The 20,108-nt window shown below is 35.5% G+C and overlaps 1 protein-coding gene and 1 pseudogene across 3 annotated transcripts in view; one reads left to right on the top strand and one right to left on the bottom strand.

The window, feature by feature from the left end:
• Positions 1–20,108, top strand: part of VMP1 (vacuole membrane protein 1) — a 132,206-nt gene that overhangs the window by 95,169 nt on the left and 16,929 nt on the right. For all 3 annotated transcript variants that reach the window (XM_032615635.1, XM_032615636.1, XM_032615634.1), the window contains exons 8-10: positions 6,461–6,541; positions 11,257–11,373; positions 16,266–16,327. In XM_032615635.1, the coding sequence (XP_032471526.1) occupies positions 6,461–6,541; positions 11,257–11,373; positions 16,266–16,327 (260 nt within the window). The remainder of the gene's footprint in view (positions 1–6,460; positions 6,542–11,256; positions 11,374–16,265; positions 16,328–20,108) is intronic.
• The window catches only part of LOC116745158, a 45,789-nt pseudogene that overhangs the window by 14,420 nt on the left and 11,261 nt on the right, over positions 1–20,108 (bottom strand).

Here is a 20,108-nt window from a genome sequence, read left to right on the forward strand (position 1 = left end):
AAAAGTAGTTGCACCACTCTGTTCTGATCACTTTTTTTGGTAAATGTGTGTGTATTTTGTAATCCAGCATCCTGTAGGTACTGAATTAAAAATTTATTAATTAGTTTCTATTGTCACAATCACTTTACTTCATCAAATTAATATCCCTACTTTATCTTGTAATTCTAGAGTTTGTTTCTTAGCAATCTTCATCTTATAAGTTTGTGTGAGTCCATTATAATTCAAAAAAAGAACAGGGACTTCCCTGGCAGTCCAGTAGTTAAGACTTCACCTTCCAATGCAGGGGGTGCAGGTTTGATCCCTGATTGGGAAGCTAAGATCCCACGTGGCTCATGGCCAAAAAAGCCAAAAACAGAGAGCAGCAGCAATGTTGCAACAAATTCAACAAAGACTTCCCAAAAAATGGTCAACATCAAAAACACCTTAAAAAAAAAAAATAGATGATATGTGACTCTTTTGAAATTATACTGCATATAAAGGAGACCTCAAATACGCAATATTAAAAACATACCAGTTACATTAATGATATTGTTAAGGATGTCAACACTAAAATAAACTATTTTGCTCACTTTGAATTTAATAAATTAACGCTCTATATCTTTCTGTGAAAATAGCTCATAAAGAGTCCTGATAACAGGTAGGAAGTTGCAGTTAGGAAACATTTTATTCTGTTTTGTTTTGTTTTGTTTGCGGTACGCGGGCCTCTCACTTTTGTGGCTTCTCCTGTTGCGGAGCAGAGGCTCTGGACGTGCAGGCTCAGCAGCCATTGCTCACGGGCCCAGCCGCTCCGCAGCATGTGGGATCTTCCCGGACTGGGGCATGAACCCATGTCCCCTGCATCGGCAGGTGAACTCTCAACCACTGTGCCACCAGGGAAGCCCTTTATTCTGTTTTTAAGAGGAGAAAGATTTAAAAGTTATGAGTTATGTTTCATTGTAGTTTCTGTGAAGATAATAATTAATCGTACCCATTAACTGTGTTCTTTACCATGTGTAAAATATTAGTCATTGTAGAAAATACTTAATTACATGGTTATTAGGATCTTAACAAGTTAATATTTCAGACTGATTGTCCATGATGCTGAAACAGCTTACAACATTAAGTCATCATTACTATTTAGCTCCATTTCTGGTTAATAGAGAATAATATGACACAACATATTTGACTGGGACACAGGAATTAACAAGTCATTTTTAGATGCCAAAAGAACTTCACAAATACAGTAGATATTAACACAAATTCCTTTTATACACAAGAAATTATTGAAACAGTTGCTCTGTGGTTTTTAGTATTGACCCTGCAGCCACTTCAGTGTCAAACCCAAGAAGAGCAATAGCTCAGCAGAAGTTTTAACATAGGGAATTCCCTGGTGGCCAGTGGTTAGGATTCCAGGCTTTCAGTGCCGGGGGCCCAGGTTCAATCCCTAGTCGGGGAACTAAGATACCGCAAGCCACATGGCACAGCCAAAAAGAATAAAAATAAGATAAAATCCTTTAAATATATATATATATTTTAAAGAAAAGAAGTTTTAACATATAACATGTTAAGAAGGCAGTTAATTTATAAAACTGCTGACCAGTTACCTCACACTGATGATGATAGTTCAGCTCAAACTAACATAAGGTATTAACCGAATACATACTTACCTCCAGTAATAATGCATTCATTTTACATGTTTAGGGATTATCTGTTGCTTTGAAAGAAATCTTGGAATTTAATGTGATCCCTTATCATGAAAATGAAAAGATTTTCTGTTGCCCTTTGAAGATAAACATTATTTTATATATTTAGATCTAAGTTGACTTCTTCAGTTCAAAAATTAGTATTTTGCAAGCTAATTATTATAATTAGCTGTACAGTTTCTCTTCTCTTAATCTTAAATATATTTCTTAGGAAGATGAAATGTGAAACAAAAGTAGTGCAGGAATATTCATACTTGAAGGCATTGTCTGTTTTTCTTTATTAATCCTTGAAATCTCAGTAGTAAGGACTTATTGTAACTTTTCTTCATCTGCCTTCTGTAGTCATTGGAGAAATGTTCCTGGTGTCTCTCATTCTTACTTTCAGAAACATGATTGGTTACGTACATAATCACTATCAGTGGGAGTGGGAAAGATAATTTTATTTACTTGTATTTTGTTTATTTACTTTTAAAAAGTAGAAAATGATACATGATTACTAGTTGTAAATGCATGCTGCTTATTTAGATAGAGCTAGAGGATGAAACCCCTCTCAGGCACTTAAAATTGTGAAATACTTGAGTGTTGTGAAATGTGAATCCAGCGAAATGAAACTATTAAAAGGAATTTGGTTTTAGTTGTACAGATTTTTTTTTAATGAAGAATGACAATTGAGGAAGTAAGTAATCAAATTGAACTTGCTACACAGTTCCCACAAACGCAAAAAAAGAAAACGATTAAAATGAAATATTAATTTGATATTTAACTTGAATCTCACATATTAATTTGTTAAACTTTTCCTTTAAATTATTGTTGTTTATTATTATTGGTGCACAGTTTTTCTTGGCTAGTTTATTTTATCTGATGGCCTAAAAAGAATAGCAAATTTTGTTTGAAATTGTTCTTTTTAAACTTTAGTAAAAGAAGGTTTTTTTTTCCTGTTTTTGTGTGTGTGTGTGTGTGTGTGTGTGTGTGTGTGAGAGAGAGAGAGAGAGTTGTGTTTATTGTCTAATATTATACCTATAGTACATTTTTCTCTCTTTACTTTAAAAGCAAACACAAACAGAAATATTTTAATGCATAGAAAATGTTAGCTTTACATCATTAGAAAGCTGTCAAATAAATGCAAATAATGAAGAAGTACTGAAGTTGTTTAAAAATAACTTCTAAAATTGCAGAGCAACAAACAAGGAACATATAATTACCTTTAAGATGTAGAACATTTTAGACAATTAAAAAATGATGTTTTTAATAAATGTTAACAAAGCCTTTAAACCCATATCAGTAAGTTTTGAATATGACTTTAAATGTGAAATAAGTTTAAAATAAAAACAACAAAATATAGTTGTGTTTATGAAATCTAAATATGAGTTAATTTACCACTGTAAAGTATTTCAGATTTGGTGCAAATACTAGTGTAATGCTGCCTTGAGTTTGTTTTCATTACTCTGGCAAGGAAAAACATCAAGAAAATTCTTCCTCGAGCTGCATACTCAGCTTCTGTTGGTTTCTTGTGATGAAAGCAACTGTGCAGACTTATTAGCTTAATTTAAATAAACTTTTATGAATTTTTTAATATATAAATGTAATTTTAATTCCAAGAATATTGTGAAAGACCTGGAAAATAAATTATAGGAAGTGAAAGTAGCATGGTCATGGTGTGTATGTGTGTGTGTGTGTGTGTGTGTGTGTGTGTGTGTGTGTGTGTGTGTAATAGTAAGATTTATGAAATCCATTTTCATTAGATGACTTTTAGACTTTTTAAAAAGTAAAACTCCCCATTAAAAAGGCACTTAACTTATTTTCCTTGTAAAATATGCCAGCTAAAAATTAATTTAAAAAAAAAGAGTAAAGGGAACTTTCTATTATACTTATTTGGGTAGAGTAACGCTTTTCCTTCAAACAAAGATTCTTGAAGCACTGTTAAGGATAATTGATGATGGGCACCCAGGCATCCGAAAGAACAAGGAGTTTATTTTCATTTTTTTCTTGTCTAATTTCTGTTAAGTAAAGAGATTCTGCCAAGGGATAAAATAGTTCCTTACTTTCAGGATGTTTTAAAAAATATGATTCCTTAAACTTCTCTAGGCTTAAATATTTTTGTTAGTTTGTATGTTAGCTGATCTGCATAATGTTAAACATTTTTTCCTTTATATAAGCCAATTAGTATAATCATACCTCTTTTTCAATTTAAATGTATGGGTGTATGTATCTCTATAATAGAAAAATACCATCAGTTTAAAATGATGACACTATCATAGTCACTTGGTTGAAATAAATATAAGAATCTAAAGCCTTGAAATTAAGATAAAGGAAAACAGGATAGCATACCTTTTATATACAACACCTTGTTGATCTTGTCTACACTATTTTATGCAGAAAACTATTTTTTTGTAATTTTATATACTGAAGACTGCATAAATGCTGCGATAGAAAAATGTTCCCACATTAGTCTGACTTGGCAAATAGGTTTATAAAAAGTTTTGTTGTCTTTAAAATAAAATTTGTATAGTTTTTGTTTTCTTTGTTTTACTTTTTCTTCACAATTGAGTACCATCTTTCACTAAAGTAGATTTGCTATGACGATATCAAGGGCTGTGAAGGAAGGCGTTTTCCTGAATTTATATTTTTAACTCTTCGGCTATATTAATTAAAATTTCATAACTAATTTATAATATAATAGTATTATTTGGTAATTTTAAAACTCAAAACATTTCTATTCATTATGGCCAGTTTTTATTTAGTGCTCTGATGAATTACAAATTTAGTAATTTGTGAATTATGTAAATTATTCAAGACAATTGGATGTATAGTTTTAAATAAGTTATATAGGAAAACTGATTTCATTATATATTCCTAACCAGTTTTTAAGTCAATAAAATCAGTATTTCACTCTTAATGCAGTCAATGTTAATTTAAGAAAAAAATTAAATCTTCAGTTAGAAATATGAAAAAAATAGAGAACCTTTTGCAGCAGTAATTTAGTTGTTTAAAAATATTAAATCTGATATATTTTATTTACTAGATGAGTAAGCCTAATCCCAAAAAGAAAAATTCTGTCTTTGAAAATACACTGCAAAATTACAAAATTGCATTGTAGAATTTAGTTAATGATTAACTTTAATAGCCTATATGTTTGAACTTGAAAGTATTTGTATTAACTGTTAATATCTGTTAATATCTCTTTTTTTAATTTATTTTATTTGTTTATTTTTGGCTGTGTTGGGTCTTCGTTGCTGCTCACGGGCTTTCTCTAGTTGTGGTGAGCGGGGGCTACTCTTTGTGGCAGTGCATGGGCCTCTCATCGCAGTGGCCTCTCTTGTTGCTGAACACAGGCTCTAGGCACGTGGGCTTCAGTAGTTATGGCACGCAGGCTCAGTAGTTGTGGCTCTTGGGCTCTAGAGCACAGGCTCAGTAGTCGTGGCGCACGGGCCTAGTTGCTCCCCTGCATGTGGGATCCTCCCGGACAAGGGCTCGAACCCGTGTCCCCTGCATTGACAGGCGGACTGCTAACCATTGTGCCACTAGGGAAGCCCTGTTAATATCTTTTCAAATATATATTATTGGTTTAATTCCTTTGACTTTCTCACCATCCTCAGCGAGTAAGTAGGTGGAAGGTCTTTTTTTTTTTTTAATTTCAGTCTTCACTGTTGCACTTTGATACAGCTGTTCAACATAATATTATGGGTTAAAGTGGTTTTGTGTGTTTGTTTTTTGAATCTACAACTTCTGTTGTAGATTAGGGAAGTGCTTTAAACCCTCTTCCTGGTCTATGAAGGAACCTTCTATCATTTATATTATGATCATTCTATAAGATTGTTGACTATTAGAGTATGTTGAGCTAAAGAGAGAGGAGTGTTCTATGACGTGAACACTTCTAAAAAGACATTCACACATTAGCTAATATCTTTTAATTGTATCAATTATTTTCATTGAAATTTTGATTGGAGTATATACAGTTTCAAAACCAGAAAACAGGTAAAGTCAAATTTCAGACTGGTACTTTTAAGAAAAAATATATATAATTACAGCATCCTCATGCTAGAAGAAGAAAATCGTGGAAATAAATTGGCCAGCCAAATGCATGTTTCAGCCTGGGAGGTAGAAGAGTGAAATAAAAAAAGCAGTGATTTTAGAGCCTTAAGTATCTACTCTGCCTACACCCGAGAATTATTGAAAGGCTCCAGTAGAATGTTTGTGAAAACCGTTTTATATAACTAGCACAAACTGTGTAAATGTAGGATGTTCTTTGTTTTGTGGGGTAATGAATGGTTAGTTATTGCCACATAACTGTTTTTTTTCCATCTTTTGGCCAATGATCAGTAGAGGTGTCTTCATTGGCTATCTTGAAAAATCCTGTGGTTTCCTACCCTGATATTAATGAGGGAGTAAGTCTGATGAGTTAATTAAAGGAAAGAGAAAGAGATATGTGGTAGACTAGCATTTCCAAAAGAATGGGTTGGTTCATGGTTGGTTTATAACGTTTTGTTCATCCCTAGCTAATCCAGAGAGAACCCAAAAAATAAAGTAACAGTGTTTTGGCTTATTCTTGAAATGTGATAAAAGTTCATCTTTAAGGATGTGTAGTTAATGTTTTATCAAGATTTTATTTGCATGTTTTTCAGTGCACCCTGCTGTGATTTTTTTTAAATCATTCATCTTATTAAATGAATCAATGCTTTCAGACTATGAGACATTTGATATTATAAACTCTGTAAAGAGCCATCTTTCTTTCTTTCTTCTACTTTTCATTAATGTTTTGATATCCTCCTTTTATACAGGACTTCGCCTCCCGGGCTAAACTGGCAGTTCAAAACCTAGTACAGAAGGTTGGATTTTTTGGAATTTTGGCCTGTGCTTCGGTAAGTGAATTGTATTTAAATAGTAGATTTACTGAAGAGTGGCCCCTGCTTGCCACAACTAGAGAAAACCCTCACACAGAAACGAAGACCCAACACAGCAAAAATAATTAATTAATAAACTCCTACCCCCAACATCTTCTTTAAAAAAAAAAAAATAGTAGATTTATATTTCAATCCAATTTGTTTTTAAAAGTACATGACTGGGGCTTCCCTTGGTGGCGCAGTGGTTGAGAGTCCGCCTGCCGATGCAGGGGACGCGGGTTCGTGCCCCAGTCCGGGAAGATCCCACATGCCGCAGAGCGGCTGAGCCCGTGAGCCATGGCCACTGAGAATGTGCCTCTGGAGCCTGTGCTCCACAACGTGAGAGGCCACAACAGTGAGAGTCCCGCGTACCGCAAAAAAAAAAAAAAAAAAAGAGTACATGACTGAATGAAAAAATAATTATCATTTTTAACAGGTATATAATGTTATTAATCATTCACCTTACTGATCAAATGAGCTGTTTTCTGTTGGATAGGTTTCTATGTTGTTTATTGACTTTCAAGCATTTCATCATACCATGATGACTTCAGACCTAAATGGCTTGATTCAGTAAGAAAAAAGACAAAATCCATCTTTCTCATGAAGAATATATAATGAAGTGCATTTAAGCAAATAACAATGACTTCATTCTTTCCAGAGTTACAGATAGGTAGTCTTTTTCCAAAGCTTCAGGCATTAGTTATAAGGAAGAATTCATATAAAACCTCCTTAAGTGACTTTAACACCTAGCTAGGTAATTGAAACATCTGTGGCAAGGTTAAGGACATCTTTGGCTACAGTGAATTAAGAAGCTATTTGTGTCAACAACTTAATTAGGACTTCCCTGGTGGCGTGGTGGTTAGGAATCTGCCTGCCAATGCAGGGGACACAGGTTCAAGCCCTAGTCCGGGAAGATCCCACATGCCTCAGAGCAACTAAGCCCATGCACCGCAACTACTGAGCCTGCACTCTAGAGCCCACGAGCCACGACTACTGAGCCCACATGCCACAACTACTGAAGCCCGCGCACCTAGAGCCCATGCTTCGCAACAAGAGAAGCCACAACAATGATAATCCCACGCACCCCAACAAAGAGTGGCCCCTGCTCTCCCCAACTAGAGAAAGCCTGCACACAGTGATGAAGACCCAGCACAGCCAAAAATAAAAATAAAATTTAAAAAAAGAAAAAAGTTACTAACTGTATATAAAAAAATAACTCTATAAAAAAATAACTTAATGTCTCAAATTGCAGGTTTATGAAATTGACATTCCTTGATGAGTTGGTGTTTATCCTCGTCCTTTTCTAATATAATAGATACAGTTACATTTGAAATGGGGTGTTTTGGTCAAAGTTTTCTTTGGTAGTCTGTACACAATTCTTGGTAGTTCAGTGGTAGATTTGACCAGAATAACTAGATGTATCTAGTTGATATGATAAAAGCTTCAATTATAAGTAAAATTCAGAAAATTATTGTCTACTGACCCACAGTTACTTTATCCATTATGTATTAGAACTTGAATATATCCTTGAGTACCCCTTTCCTCACCTTAGCAAAGTAAATGGCCAAAAAGGGAAGACATTTGGCGCCAAAATTTCTAATGTGATATCAACATTCTAGAGATATTCTAAACTATACATGTGCCTCAATTACTGTCTTTTGACCCTGGCAATACTAGAAATTTTTATAATCTAACTTTTCTTTTCAGTGTAGAAGCTCTTTATCACAATATTGATCTCAACTATTTGAGCAATGTGTAGGTATGTTGTAGTGTGATGTAGTGGGATGAGAATTGGTTTTGGAGTCAGGCTTACTTGGGTTCCTAAACCAGGTTTGCCTCTTAGCTATGTAGTCTCAGTGTCAATTTACTCTCCTTGAGCCCTAGTTTTCTAATGTTTAAAATGGGGCAATAGGGACTTCCCTGGTGGTTCAGTGTGTAAGACTCCACACTCCCAATGCAGGGGGCCCGGGTTCGATCCCTGGTCGGGGAACTAGATCCTGCATGTATACCGCAACTAAAGATCCCGCATGCCGCAATGAAGATCCCACGTGCCGCAACTAAGACCCAGTGCAGCCTAAATAAATAAATAATTTTTTTTTTTAATGAGTTAGTAAGACACTCATTACAAAGGTTGATGTGAGGATTTAAGATAATACATATGAACTAACACAGTGCTTGGAAGGTGAACTAAGACAGAGCTCAACCATTTTTTATTGTTATTCATCAGCTTTGTATCAACCCCTGACTGCTTAGATGAAGAAGTGAAAGCTGTATTCCCTTTCCTCAAGGATTCTGAAGTCTAGTGAGGGAGACAGTTTAAATACAATAATAAGTGAAAGGTGCTGTGGAAGCCCAGCAGAATAGGATTAAGCTGAGAGGCCTAAAGAACGATAATGTCCTTAGTTTAGAAGCTAAGAGAACAGTGTGAGAGCCATGTTGCCTGGGTTGAAATCCTGAAATCATGGTCTGCTGCCATTAATACTGGACAAATTGCTTAATCTGTCTGTCTCACTTTTCCTGTCTATAAAATGGATGTAATATCATATAGCATTGTTTTGGGAATTAAGTGAGTTGATGATGTAGAAACCTTAGAAAAGTACCTAACAATTCAATAAAAGTTAGCTTTCATTATTCCTGGGGAAAATACAAGAACCTTTGATTTATTAAAGCAAAAAATATTTATTCTTTGGCACTCATCTATGCCTGTGTCTTCCCTGCTAAAATTCCACTTTCTATACTAGCCAATCTTCTTTATATTTGACTAGGAATAGTCAATAGCCAACATAAATTAATAGATCGATTTGACACTCTAAGAACTTTTTACTAGGAAATTGTTAATACTTATATTAAAGTATTAAAAGTATGTGTACTTGATTTAAGGTAAGAAGGTAAGTAGAGGGTAAGGTAGGAAGAAGTTTGTTTTTGTTTTTTATAAATTTATTTATTTATTTTATTTATATTTGGCTGCATTGGGTCTTTGTTGCTGTGCACGGGCTTTCCCTAATTGAGGCAAGTGGGGGCTACTCTTCATTGTGGTGCGTGGGCTTCTCATTGCCGTGGTTTCTCTTGTTGCGGAGCACGGGCTCTAGGCATGCAAGCTTCAGTAGTTGTGGCACACGGGCTCAGTAGTTGTGGCTCACTGGCTCTAGAGCTCAGGCTCAGTAGTTGTGGCATACATGTTTTGTTGCTCCGCAGCACATGGGATCTTCCCGGACCAGGGCTCAAACCCGTGTCCCCTGCATTGGCAGGCGGATTCTTAACTACTGTGCCACCAGAGAAGCCCAGAAGTTTATTTATTAATTAGTTATTTTGTTGTTAACATTTAAACTAAGGTAAAACTCGTAATTGAGGGAAAATCTCAAAGCTACTTAATAGTTCTTTTAATTCTAATCTTCCTTTCTGTGTATTTAGTTAACAATTGAAAAAAGTAACATGCATATGTAACAACAAATTCATTGATTATGCTCTTCTGAGAGTATCCAACATAAAACTTCGAATTTTTATCTACTCTCATTACATATCTTGTGTACTTTAATTTCCATTTCAATATGCTGTGGAGCCTGATAATAAAGGAAAACAATTAAAATTTTAATTCATGGAGTTGTGAGAGTCATATGAGAAAATATAAGAAATGACACTTGTAAGGATGTGGAAGTGACATTGTTATTAAATGGTTATAAGACAGATGAAATTGCATAAAGCATTTGAATTTGGATAAGAAAAATAAAATTAAGCTATTGAATCTGAGTTTTATTAACAGAAGAATACTTGAATTCTGATTTAGTTATGTCATTGTTTTTGAAAGAACATTTGTGACAAATATCTTTTAAACAACTGGGCTTTTATTTGAAAGTCCAAACACAAAATTATATAAATTAATTAGCTTATAAATGGTTCCACCAACAGACACAGGACAAGAGTACCTCTGTGGGAGAAAAATGGATGAAGTGCTCAAAAAGAGCTTGTGGTTTCTTTGCATTTTTACATGAAATTATCTATTAGCATTCTTGAAACGTGGGAATGTTCAGAAAAGGTATTTGTTGTGAATCACTTCTTTGTCTGGGACTGAGTATTCACAACAGCTGAATCTGTGCTCTTGTATTTCCACCCTTGATTTTCTTCCTAGAATGAATCGCATGACCCCATGGCCTTGGGCTGTCATAGATAAAAAAAATTCATTATTTGTATTTTACTTTATGTTGAGAAATGAAAGCACGGCCACCTATAAATGTATTTGTGAATTTACAAGAATGTTTTCTGTAGATGTGAGTACTTTCTAGATAATCTTTTTCTTCATTTATACCTCACCTTATTAAACAGCTACCAAATGGTCAAGTATCTACTGAATGGAATTAAATTCCTGTTGATACATTGGCTTTATCCAGTTTTAATGTGATGAAAAAAAGTATATTTATGGGGCATTAGTCATAAGTAATGCAAACAAAAGGACAGCTGTGTTTGCTTTGAACAAATTAAGCAACCGCCTGGGATGAATATGTGACACAACTTATAGAGACATTAGAATACTTGTCAAACTATCCAGACAGTCTAGTACTGATCAGGGAACCCATACCTCTCTTTCCAGTGGTAGACAAGGCTTAACACATAATTCCACACACCTATAGGTGGTAAAATTAAACTGTTTTTGGATTATTTATGGACGTTCCATTTTAATTTTTTCTTTTTTTAAATAGATTCCAAATCCTCTGTTTGATCTGGCTGGAATAACATGTGGACACTTTCTTGTACCTTTTTGGACTTTTTTTGGTGCAACCCTGATTGGAAAAGCAATAATTAAAATGCACATCCAGGTAATTATACCCTTTTGACTCCCTATTTAATGATGATGAACCCCTTAAAAGACACTGAAAACATATTCTCCTTGCTCTCTCCAAGGCAAATTGTTAAGATTTTGGTTCTGCTTCTTGGTTGGTAGCATGCTTAGGTATTCAGCCACGGAACATCGTTTGGAAGTTAGTGGATTTCGGGCAGGTTTTCCCTACTCCTATTGGAAAGTTGTTCCCCTTTATTCTTTTTTTTCCTTGTTTTATTTCTTTCCTTCTTTTTTCCTCCCTCCCTTCCTTTCTCTCTTTCTTTCTTTATTTCACTTTTGCCTTGTGAAACTGTTTATCCAAGAATTTTACCAAACGAAAATAGTGTTCCTATATAGGAAAATTGCACACCATATTAACATACGTAGTCCAAAGATGTTTTATCCTTACTGACCATAGGCTGAGGAAGTAGTCCTTTTCATTAATTCTACTTTTCTTTCTCACATTCTATATATAACACTTCCTCTCAAGGCACAAATATCTTTTACAAAATACCAGCCAGATGTTAATGTGGACAATGGGGAAGAAAGGGGCCCTGAGGAGGCGAAGAGATGTGGGTTTTGGTTAGAGATGTGAGAATCTGTTGGTCTTCAAAGACACTCTTGGGCTTCCCTGGTGGCGCAGTGGTTGAGAGTCCGCCTGCCAATGCAGGCGACACGGGTTCGTGCCCCGGTCTGGGAGGATCCCACATGCCGCGGAGCGGCTGGGCCCGTGAGCCATGGCTGCTGAGCCTGCGCGTCCGGAGCCTGTGCTCCGCAACGGGAGAGGCCACAACAGTGAGAGGCCCGCATACCGCAAAAAAAAAAAAAAAAACAAAGACACTCTTAACAAAATCTTTAGGATAGGGCTGTGTGTGTGTGTGTGTGTGTGTGTGTGTGTGTGTGTGTGTGTGTAAATAGAGGAGAGAAAAGAGACCAATAACTTAAATGAGAGGAAATGGATATATGCTTCTAGGACTGTGATACGAATCGATAGGTGTGGTATAAAAGGCAAATCTTACTAGAATAAAATAAAATTAACGTGGAAAGACTGTCTTCATTAATGAGGTTTGCAAGAAGGAAGCATTCACCAAAGGAAGGGCAAGAACAGTGAGTAATGTCTATGCCCTGGTCTGATTCCTTAATAATTAAAAGCACGTCTATCCCCCAAGTTTTTGCTTACCACCTCTTTACCTCCAGTTCTTAGAAGAGAAGAATGAAAAAGGAAAACTTCAGCTGCTTCTACCTGCCCAGTTTCTCATATTAGACTTTGGCATTTAGGATGAGTTTATTGAGCTTGACATCTACTCTCTGGCCATGCTAACCACTCAGAATTTCAAGGCTTTATTTTTCCTCCTTCAAGGAATATAATTGCTCCTACTTACGTTAAGTGTATTGTTCAATGACGATGGGTTTTTATTTTTTTTTATTTTTTTTTTTTGACGATGGGTTTTTAAATACTGGAATGCTAGTTACTTTGGGAAAGATTTAAAATACTATAATAGGGTTTTTCATGGTTTTATCATTTAAATGATAAAATCATTTAGCTTTTTGAAGTCCTGTGAAAGTATTAATACCTAAGGAACAATAACAGATTATTTTAATTCCCTTTATAACAGCAACTTTTCTAGGAATCCATAAATTTAATGTATCCTGCTTTATGTACTAACTTTCTATAAAATACAATAAAATATATTATGCTAAAAGTACCCTATAGTTATAGGGTATGTAACTTATCAGACTTTTCATTATAGCATATTCAAAAATAGTATTTTTTTTAACATTCTCAGTAGATTTTTTCAAGTTATCTTAATAATGCTTAATGTTTTAATATAGTACTTCACACTTTAAAGTATTTAGTGTATGCCACCCGATTTAATTCTTATAATCCTGGGATAGAGAAATTACTACTCCCATTTTGTAATTATCAAACTTAGAGAAGGAAATAGGTAATAGTTGCCTAAAAGAATAAGTAACAGCTGGAATTTGAACCAGAGCCAGCTTCAAGTTCAGTGTTCTTTCCACTCTTTTGCAATGCCTTCTTAACTGTATTTATATGATCACGAAAACTGAATTGTTTAATACCTGCTGTTTATCAGGACCTGTGCCAGGCAGTTTGCATGGTTATCTCAGAACAATCCTGTGAGGTGGTTATTATCCCCATTTCATAGATGGGAGGGACTAGAATTCAAACCAAAATCGTGCTATCTGTTAAACCTCCCCTAAAAGTTTGAAATCAGCCCACCTAATAATGTTAATTAAGGATTTCTCTTTCTACTGGACAAGTTCAATTCCTCAGCCTGTAGAAGTTCCCTTAGAAATATTTCCTTTCTCCTGAATGATGAAGAAAATAAGGAGTCAACATACTCAGATAATATTTCATGTACCATATAATTTACTTATCATGTGTATTATTTATTGCCTTTCAACTTTCCCCCTACCGCCACACATACGTGTACAGAAATATAAGCTCCATGAGGGCAGAGGTTTTTGTTTCTTGGCTCCCTAAGGTATTCTAGTGCCTAGAATAGCATCTGACATGTCCTTGGCACTCAGTAAATATTTAATATATGAATCAGTCTAAGATACTTCTTTCCATTGGGGGACCCTTCTTTTATAGATATATAGTTTCTTCTTTGTTCATTCTGGCACCATTAGTTCCCTACACCCATATATATATATTTTAAATTATTCCTACTCTACCCTATTTCCTCTGTGCACATGGTTGACATGGCTGACTGGGCTCTTTGGGGATCTGTGCCTTTTGTTTATTTGGTAGAATCCCCACCCAGACCTCAAGCTTGAATGATTCTGAGACATATGTTCTTAAATGTCTTGCCCAGCACAGTGAATTTTCAAGCTGTTATATATAAGAAGAAAGTCTTGTTTTGTTTCAAGAAAGTCTAATTGTGCAATTATCTGGACATTAGCTTATTTTGAATGTTAGGAAATGATGGTAGGGAACACATGGTGGTGAAATCACTGAGAGGCAAACCATTACCTCTGTTTCTTAGTAAAAGATTTATAGCTCCAATTAACTGGCTTTTAGTATGGATACTAGAAGAGTCCCCATATATTAATGCTTTTCTCCCTAAATGATCTCTTGTAATTGTCTTATTAGTTTCATAATCTTCATACACCATTTGTGTAGGATTGTTGATAAATCATCATCCATCTTGTAATTGTTTGATATCTATATGTGCTTACTTTTTTCATGAGATAAGTAAATACCTTTTTCACATTAATAGATACATAAACAAACACCAAAAAGGACTGTGAACTTATTTTTTTAGTCTTATTTCCTCACACATATCCAGCTGTGCAGCTGCCAATGTCTTTGTTAACTGTAGGACATTAAGAAAATATCATTGCCTTATTAGTCTTCTACCTGAAATAATGAGCTTTAGTCTGAATTAGCCACTTTCCTGAGATTCATAATGGATGGCTAAAAAGAAGACTATTGTTATTTATTTTATTTCTCTTCCCTCCCATTTGGTTACATAGGCTATAGTTACTTAACAACTAGTTATAGTTATTTAACAACAGTAACAAAGCACTGGAGAGTTTGTTATCAGGAACTGGGAGAGAGAATCTAGAATTAGTCATATTTATTCAGAGAATTATTCTCAGTCCTTTAAAGCTAAACCTTAATATCACCTTCTTGAATCTCTAATTAATTGTACTTATATGACCTTTTCTTTCTCTCAACTTCTGTAACACATTGTTTTCACTGCTAATGACATTTACAGTTTATATCTTTTGTACGTAACCATCTTTCTACTATGTATAGAAACATTTTTTAATTTCTTCAGGGTATTGAAGAAGTATTCTTCCCATCTTTGTGTTCCCTGAAAGCCCTTAATAATGCTTATATTATCCATAGTAAATACTTTTTGTAACATTTGTTGAGTTGAAAATATTTGCTACCTATTAGCCTAAAGGCATCTTTACTTGTAAGTTACGTATCAACATCTTTAATTAATACAGAATACCTCAATAATACCAAATTGACAATGACCCAGGTCTGATAAGGATCCCCCAAAACTTGTTGATGCCTTTGCTTGTACCCGAAGCCTGAAATTCCAAGCTCATTCAGGATCTGAGAATGGAACTTTCATGATACTTTTATAAGAACTGTCCAGGAAGGACATAGTCTTTTCAAAGATCCTCTTGATTAGATTTAGCCCAGACACCTATCATCAGGCTGATAAGCTTTAATTTCAGTGGTGGAGGCTATATGGGAACCCATGACTTTAGTTGTATACACCATTCTGAAACACGTAGAATGGGCTTCCCTGGTGGCGCAGTGGTTAAGAATCTGCCTGCCAATGCAGGGGACACGGGTTCAAGCCCTGGTCCAGGAAGATCCCATATGCCACGGAGTAGCTAAGCCCGTGAGCCACAATTACTGAGCCCACATGCCACAACTGCTGAAGCCCGCATGCCAGGAGTCTGTGCTCTGCAACAAGAGAAGCCACCACAATGAGAAGCCCACGCACCGCAACGAAGAGTAGCCCCCGCTCTCTGCAACTAGAGAAAGCCCACACACAGCAATGAAGACCCAACACAGCCAAAAATAAATAAATAAAATAAAATAAAACACATAGAACATGTGGAACATCCACCCAGCCTTGGGTTTCATGACTCACATTTCTCCCTCAGACATGGTCACGTATCCTGGCAAGACTAGAACTGTGCTTAAGGAAAAACATCTTTAAAATACAAAGTACATAGCATTTGTCAAATGGTGTTTTGTTTTGTTTCTTAAAAATTTTTTTAATTGCAATTAGCAGCATGGTCACCTTTTTAGACTATTATCAGAATTGTGAATTTATATTGTGTTGTTTTTTTTTTGATGAGAAATATTTATTTTAACTGGCATTTTCTTTACAGAAAATCTTCGTTATCATAACATTCAGCAAACACATAGTGGAGCAGATGGTGGCTTTCATTGGGTGAGTAATTCTTTAAAGACTAATATTATCATGGTTTGAATGGGAAGAGATATATAAAAAAGACTTCGTTGGTATAGAATTTTTGTGATAGCTCTTTATTTTTTGAGAAGGAAAAATCTTTTGCCCTGTTATTATTTAAATTGAAGATGAACCTCGTTCCCTACAGCAGGGAAGGATGAAGCTCAGATTATTCTTGTTTAATTTTAAACCAAACATGTATCAAGTCATATAATTCTTGATTTAAAAGAAGCTTTGCAGTTTTAGACTTGCCCCTCCAAAGAAGTATGAAATTCTCTTTATGTAAAAGACATGTGGGGGCTTCCCTGGTGGCGCAGTGGTTGAGAGTCCGCCTGCCGATGCAGGGGACACGGGTTCGTGCCCCGGTCTGGGAAGATCCCACATGCCGCGGAGCGGCTGGGCCCGTGAGCCATGGCCGCTGAGCCTGCGCGTCCGGAGCCTGTGCTCCGCAACGGGAGAGGCCACAACAGTGAGAGGCCCGCGTAACGCAAAAAAAAAAAAAAAAAAAAAAAAAAAAAGACATGTGTGTATAGTTAGAGTTTAATGGTGCTTTGGTACAATGCTATGACTTTTAGCCAAAATTGGATGCCAGATACACAGTTGTATTTCATTTATATATAAATCTTACATAAAATATTAATATTTCATTAAATAAGGCATGATAAGATATTACCAAAATATGTGTTCTGAATCTGTTACTTCACTAGAGAAAAATTAGGCCATTTTAAAAGGCTAAACTATCTAAAGCATTTATTTTTGTGTTTAAAGAAGTAAGAGCAGTTTTAACATACGCTTTAAATGACAGTGTCACAAATTTTTTGGAGTTTACTTTGATAAAACAGTAAAGAAACACCTGTTTAGTTAATCAGATTAATGTCAACTGGAATGTGAATCCTACCAGATATTAAGTGAACCCTTTTTTTTTTTTCAATATATGATTTTTTATTCAGTGTTTACAGGTGAGAGGTTTTCTTTTCATTTAATAGCGTTAACTGCCCTGTGGTAGAAAAGTGTTAAGTTGGAATGCCCTTTATGTAGTTTTAACACAAATCTTTATTTTAAAAGCCATTTATAAAACAAGACGTTTATGAAAATATTCACTATTAAACAACTGCCACTTGGTAGTGAGCTCATGAGTATCAGTTTTATTATTCTTTGAACCATGCACTATATATTATACTTACTCTTTTCTATGTATGATATATTCTATGATAAAATAGTTTTTAATATTTTCTACTTAGGTATTAATGTAATAATTGAGGAAAAACTTATTCTTGAGAATATACTCAGTGGAGCCAGCTAATGATTTTATTACTTCCTAAACTTGTGATTAGAAATATGGATTATGGCTTGTAAATTAAATTTTAATTACTCCAGTTTTTTGTTGCCTGAATTCTTACAAAGTGGTTTATAAGTCACCATATATCACATTCGAAAAGAAAGAGGGAATATTCTTGTCCCTTTTTTTAAAATAAGAAGACATTTCATCCGTTCCTAGAGATTATTGTGCCACCTTGAGAGAATTCTGAGGGACACGTAGGACTACCACACAAACCACACAGACCCACACATTGTAGGAATGACTTTGCACGCAGCATCCTACATTCTTTCTTTCTCCTTTTTCCATACTGAACATTTATAGAAGGAAGTTTTCCTGCTACTTCTACATCCTCGCCACTACCACCTTTTGTTTCCCCAGCTTTTGGAGCTTCTAAGAAGTTATATTAGTTAGCTACCTATCTCAAACACCCACATCCAGTTTCATTTCCTTCCAATCAGTTCATCATACTGCAGTTAGTAACCTTTTAAAAATCATATCTGAGCCTGTCGCCACCACTGTCCTCACTCCGCAGTTCCTCCACTTCTTGAAACCCTTCACTTGTTTTCCCCTTCATTCTTAAGATAAAGCTAAAACTCCCTACTGGGTCTCTATAGCCTTGAATGAGCTATCCCCTATAGTTTTCTCTGCTTGAGTCTCTCACCATTGGTCTTTGCTCAGGCTTTTCCCTTTGTCCTGTTCAGGGTTTCTCAACCTTGGCACTATTGACATTTTAGGCCAGATAAGATGTCTTTGTTGTGGGGAACTGTCCTGTGCATTGTAAGATATTTAGCTGCGTCCTTTTCCTCTACTCACTAGATGCCAATAGTGTCTCCCAGTTGTGACAATCAAAAATGTCCCCAAACATTGCCAAATGTTCCATGGCAAGTAAACCGCCACTGTCACCACCAATCCCATTGAGAATCACTGGCCTAGATAATGTCCTTTGGATTTCAGCTACTATATTCACAAAACCACCTTCCCTGACTAGGTCACAATTACCCTCTTTCCTAGGGACCTCTTTTCTCAGCAGTATGTACTACATGCACTGACAGTTGTATTTTTACATTCATGTTTGAGGGTGTATGATTACTGTCCTTTTACAACTAACCTGTAAACTTCTTAATGGCGGAGGCCATGCCTATTTTTGTTCGCTGTTGTGTCCATAGCATCTGGCATCTTGATTGACGCATATCAGATGCTTGATAAATATCTGGTGAATAAATGAACAGGTGGTGTCCAAATAAAGATCTGGTCAGTAAGAATCAGCAAATTATTTGTAGAGCCCAGATTCTTCTGTTTCCCCAGCCTTTGGAGTTTCTAAGAAATTATATTAATTATCTACAGTAAATAGCAATAAACGTATCTTTAAGCTTAGGCCAATGTATTAAAGTTAGAATTTCTTACTCCTTATGTTTTTCAAAATCAGTAGCCCTGGGCTTCCCTGGTGGCGCAGTGGTTGAGAGTCTTCCTGCCAATGCAAGGGACACGGGTTCGAGCCCTGGTCTGGGAAGATCCCACATGCCGTGGAGCAGCTAAGCCCACGTGCCACAGCTACTGAAGCCCATGTGCCTAGAGCCCATACTCTGCAACAGGAGAGGCCACCGCAATGAGGGGCCTGCGCACTGTAACAAAGAGTGGCCCCCACTCGCCGCAACTAGAGAGGGCCCGTACGTGGCAACGAAGACCCAATGCAGCCAAGATTTAATTAATTAATTAAAAAAAAAATCAGTAGTCCCTCCCCTTAACTATCTCCTCTAGCACAGTCCCTCAAAAAAAAAAAAAAAAAAAAGAAATTCCAGTGATTCTTCTTAAAGATGGTTTTGCATAAAGTTATTCTAAGATATTCAAGGCCTACTGGAATGGGTGGTGGTTTTGTTTTGTTTTGCGTGTGTCTTATTTTAAAAACTGTTTGCAACAGACAAATGTTGCAATGTCCTGATATCTTCATCTTTTCCCCAGTACTGTCTACAGGGATTACCCATCAACTTCTTTTCTAGATCAACTATTAAGCAGTATAAATAATTAGACTTAGCTGTAATAATAATTCTTTATTACCACATGCTAATGGGTATCTTTTTCATCTTAGTCTGTAATAAAATTATCTTTTAATCAGATTCTCGAATTGAGCTTGACATGGTTTGTTTTCCTACATTTTGAAGTAGGAAATGCTATATAAGTGTTCAGATGATAATAAATGATGATAAATAGTATCACCAAACCTAGACTGAAAATTAAGTTAAACCAGGAGAATGAATTTTTAGAAGACCTAAATTTGTTCTTTTATATCATAATAAATAGCTTAGCAATTTATTTCAGAAAAGGGAAGGAGAACAGATTGATTCCCTAGACTCATTGTTGAGTTGAACTGAAAATACTACATGTAATTTGCTATAGAAACATTCTCCTTTGATTGTTAGTTCTCCCTTTTCACACTGTAAAAAC

The sequence above is a fragment of the Phocoena sinus genome, chromosome 20 (genome assembly GCF_008692025.1).
Source record: "Phocoena sinus isolate mPhoSin1 chromosome 20, mPhoSin1.pri, whole genome shotgun sequence".
Classification (NCBI taxonomy): Eukaryota; Metazoa; Chordata; class Mammalia; order Artiodactyla; family Phocoenidae; genus Phocoena; species Phocoena sinus.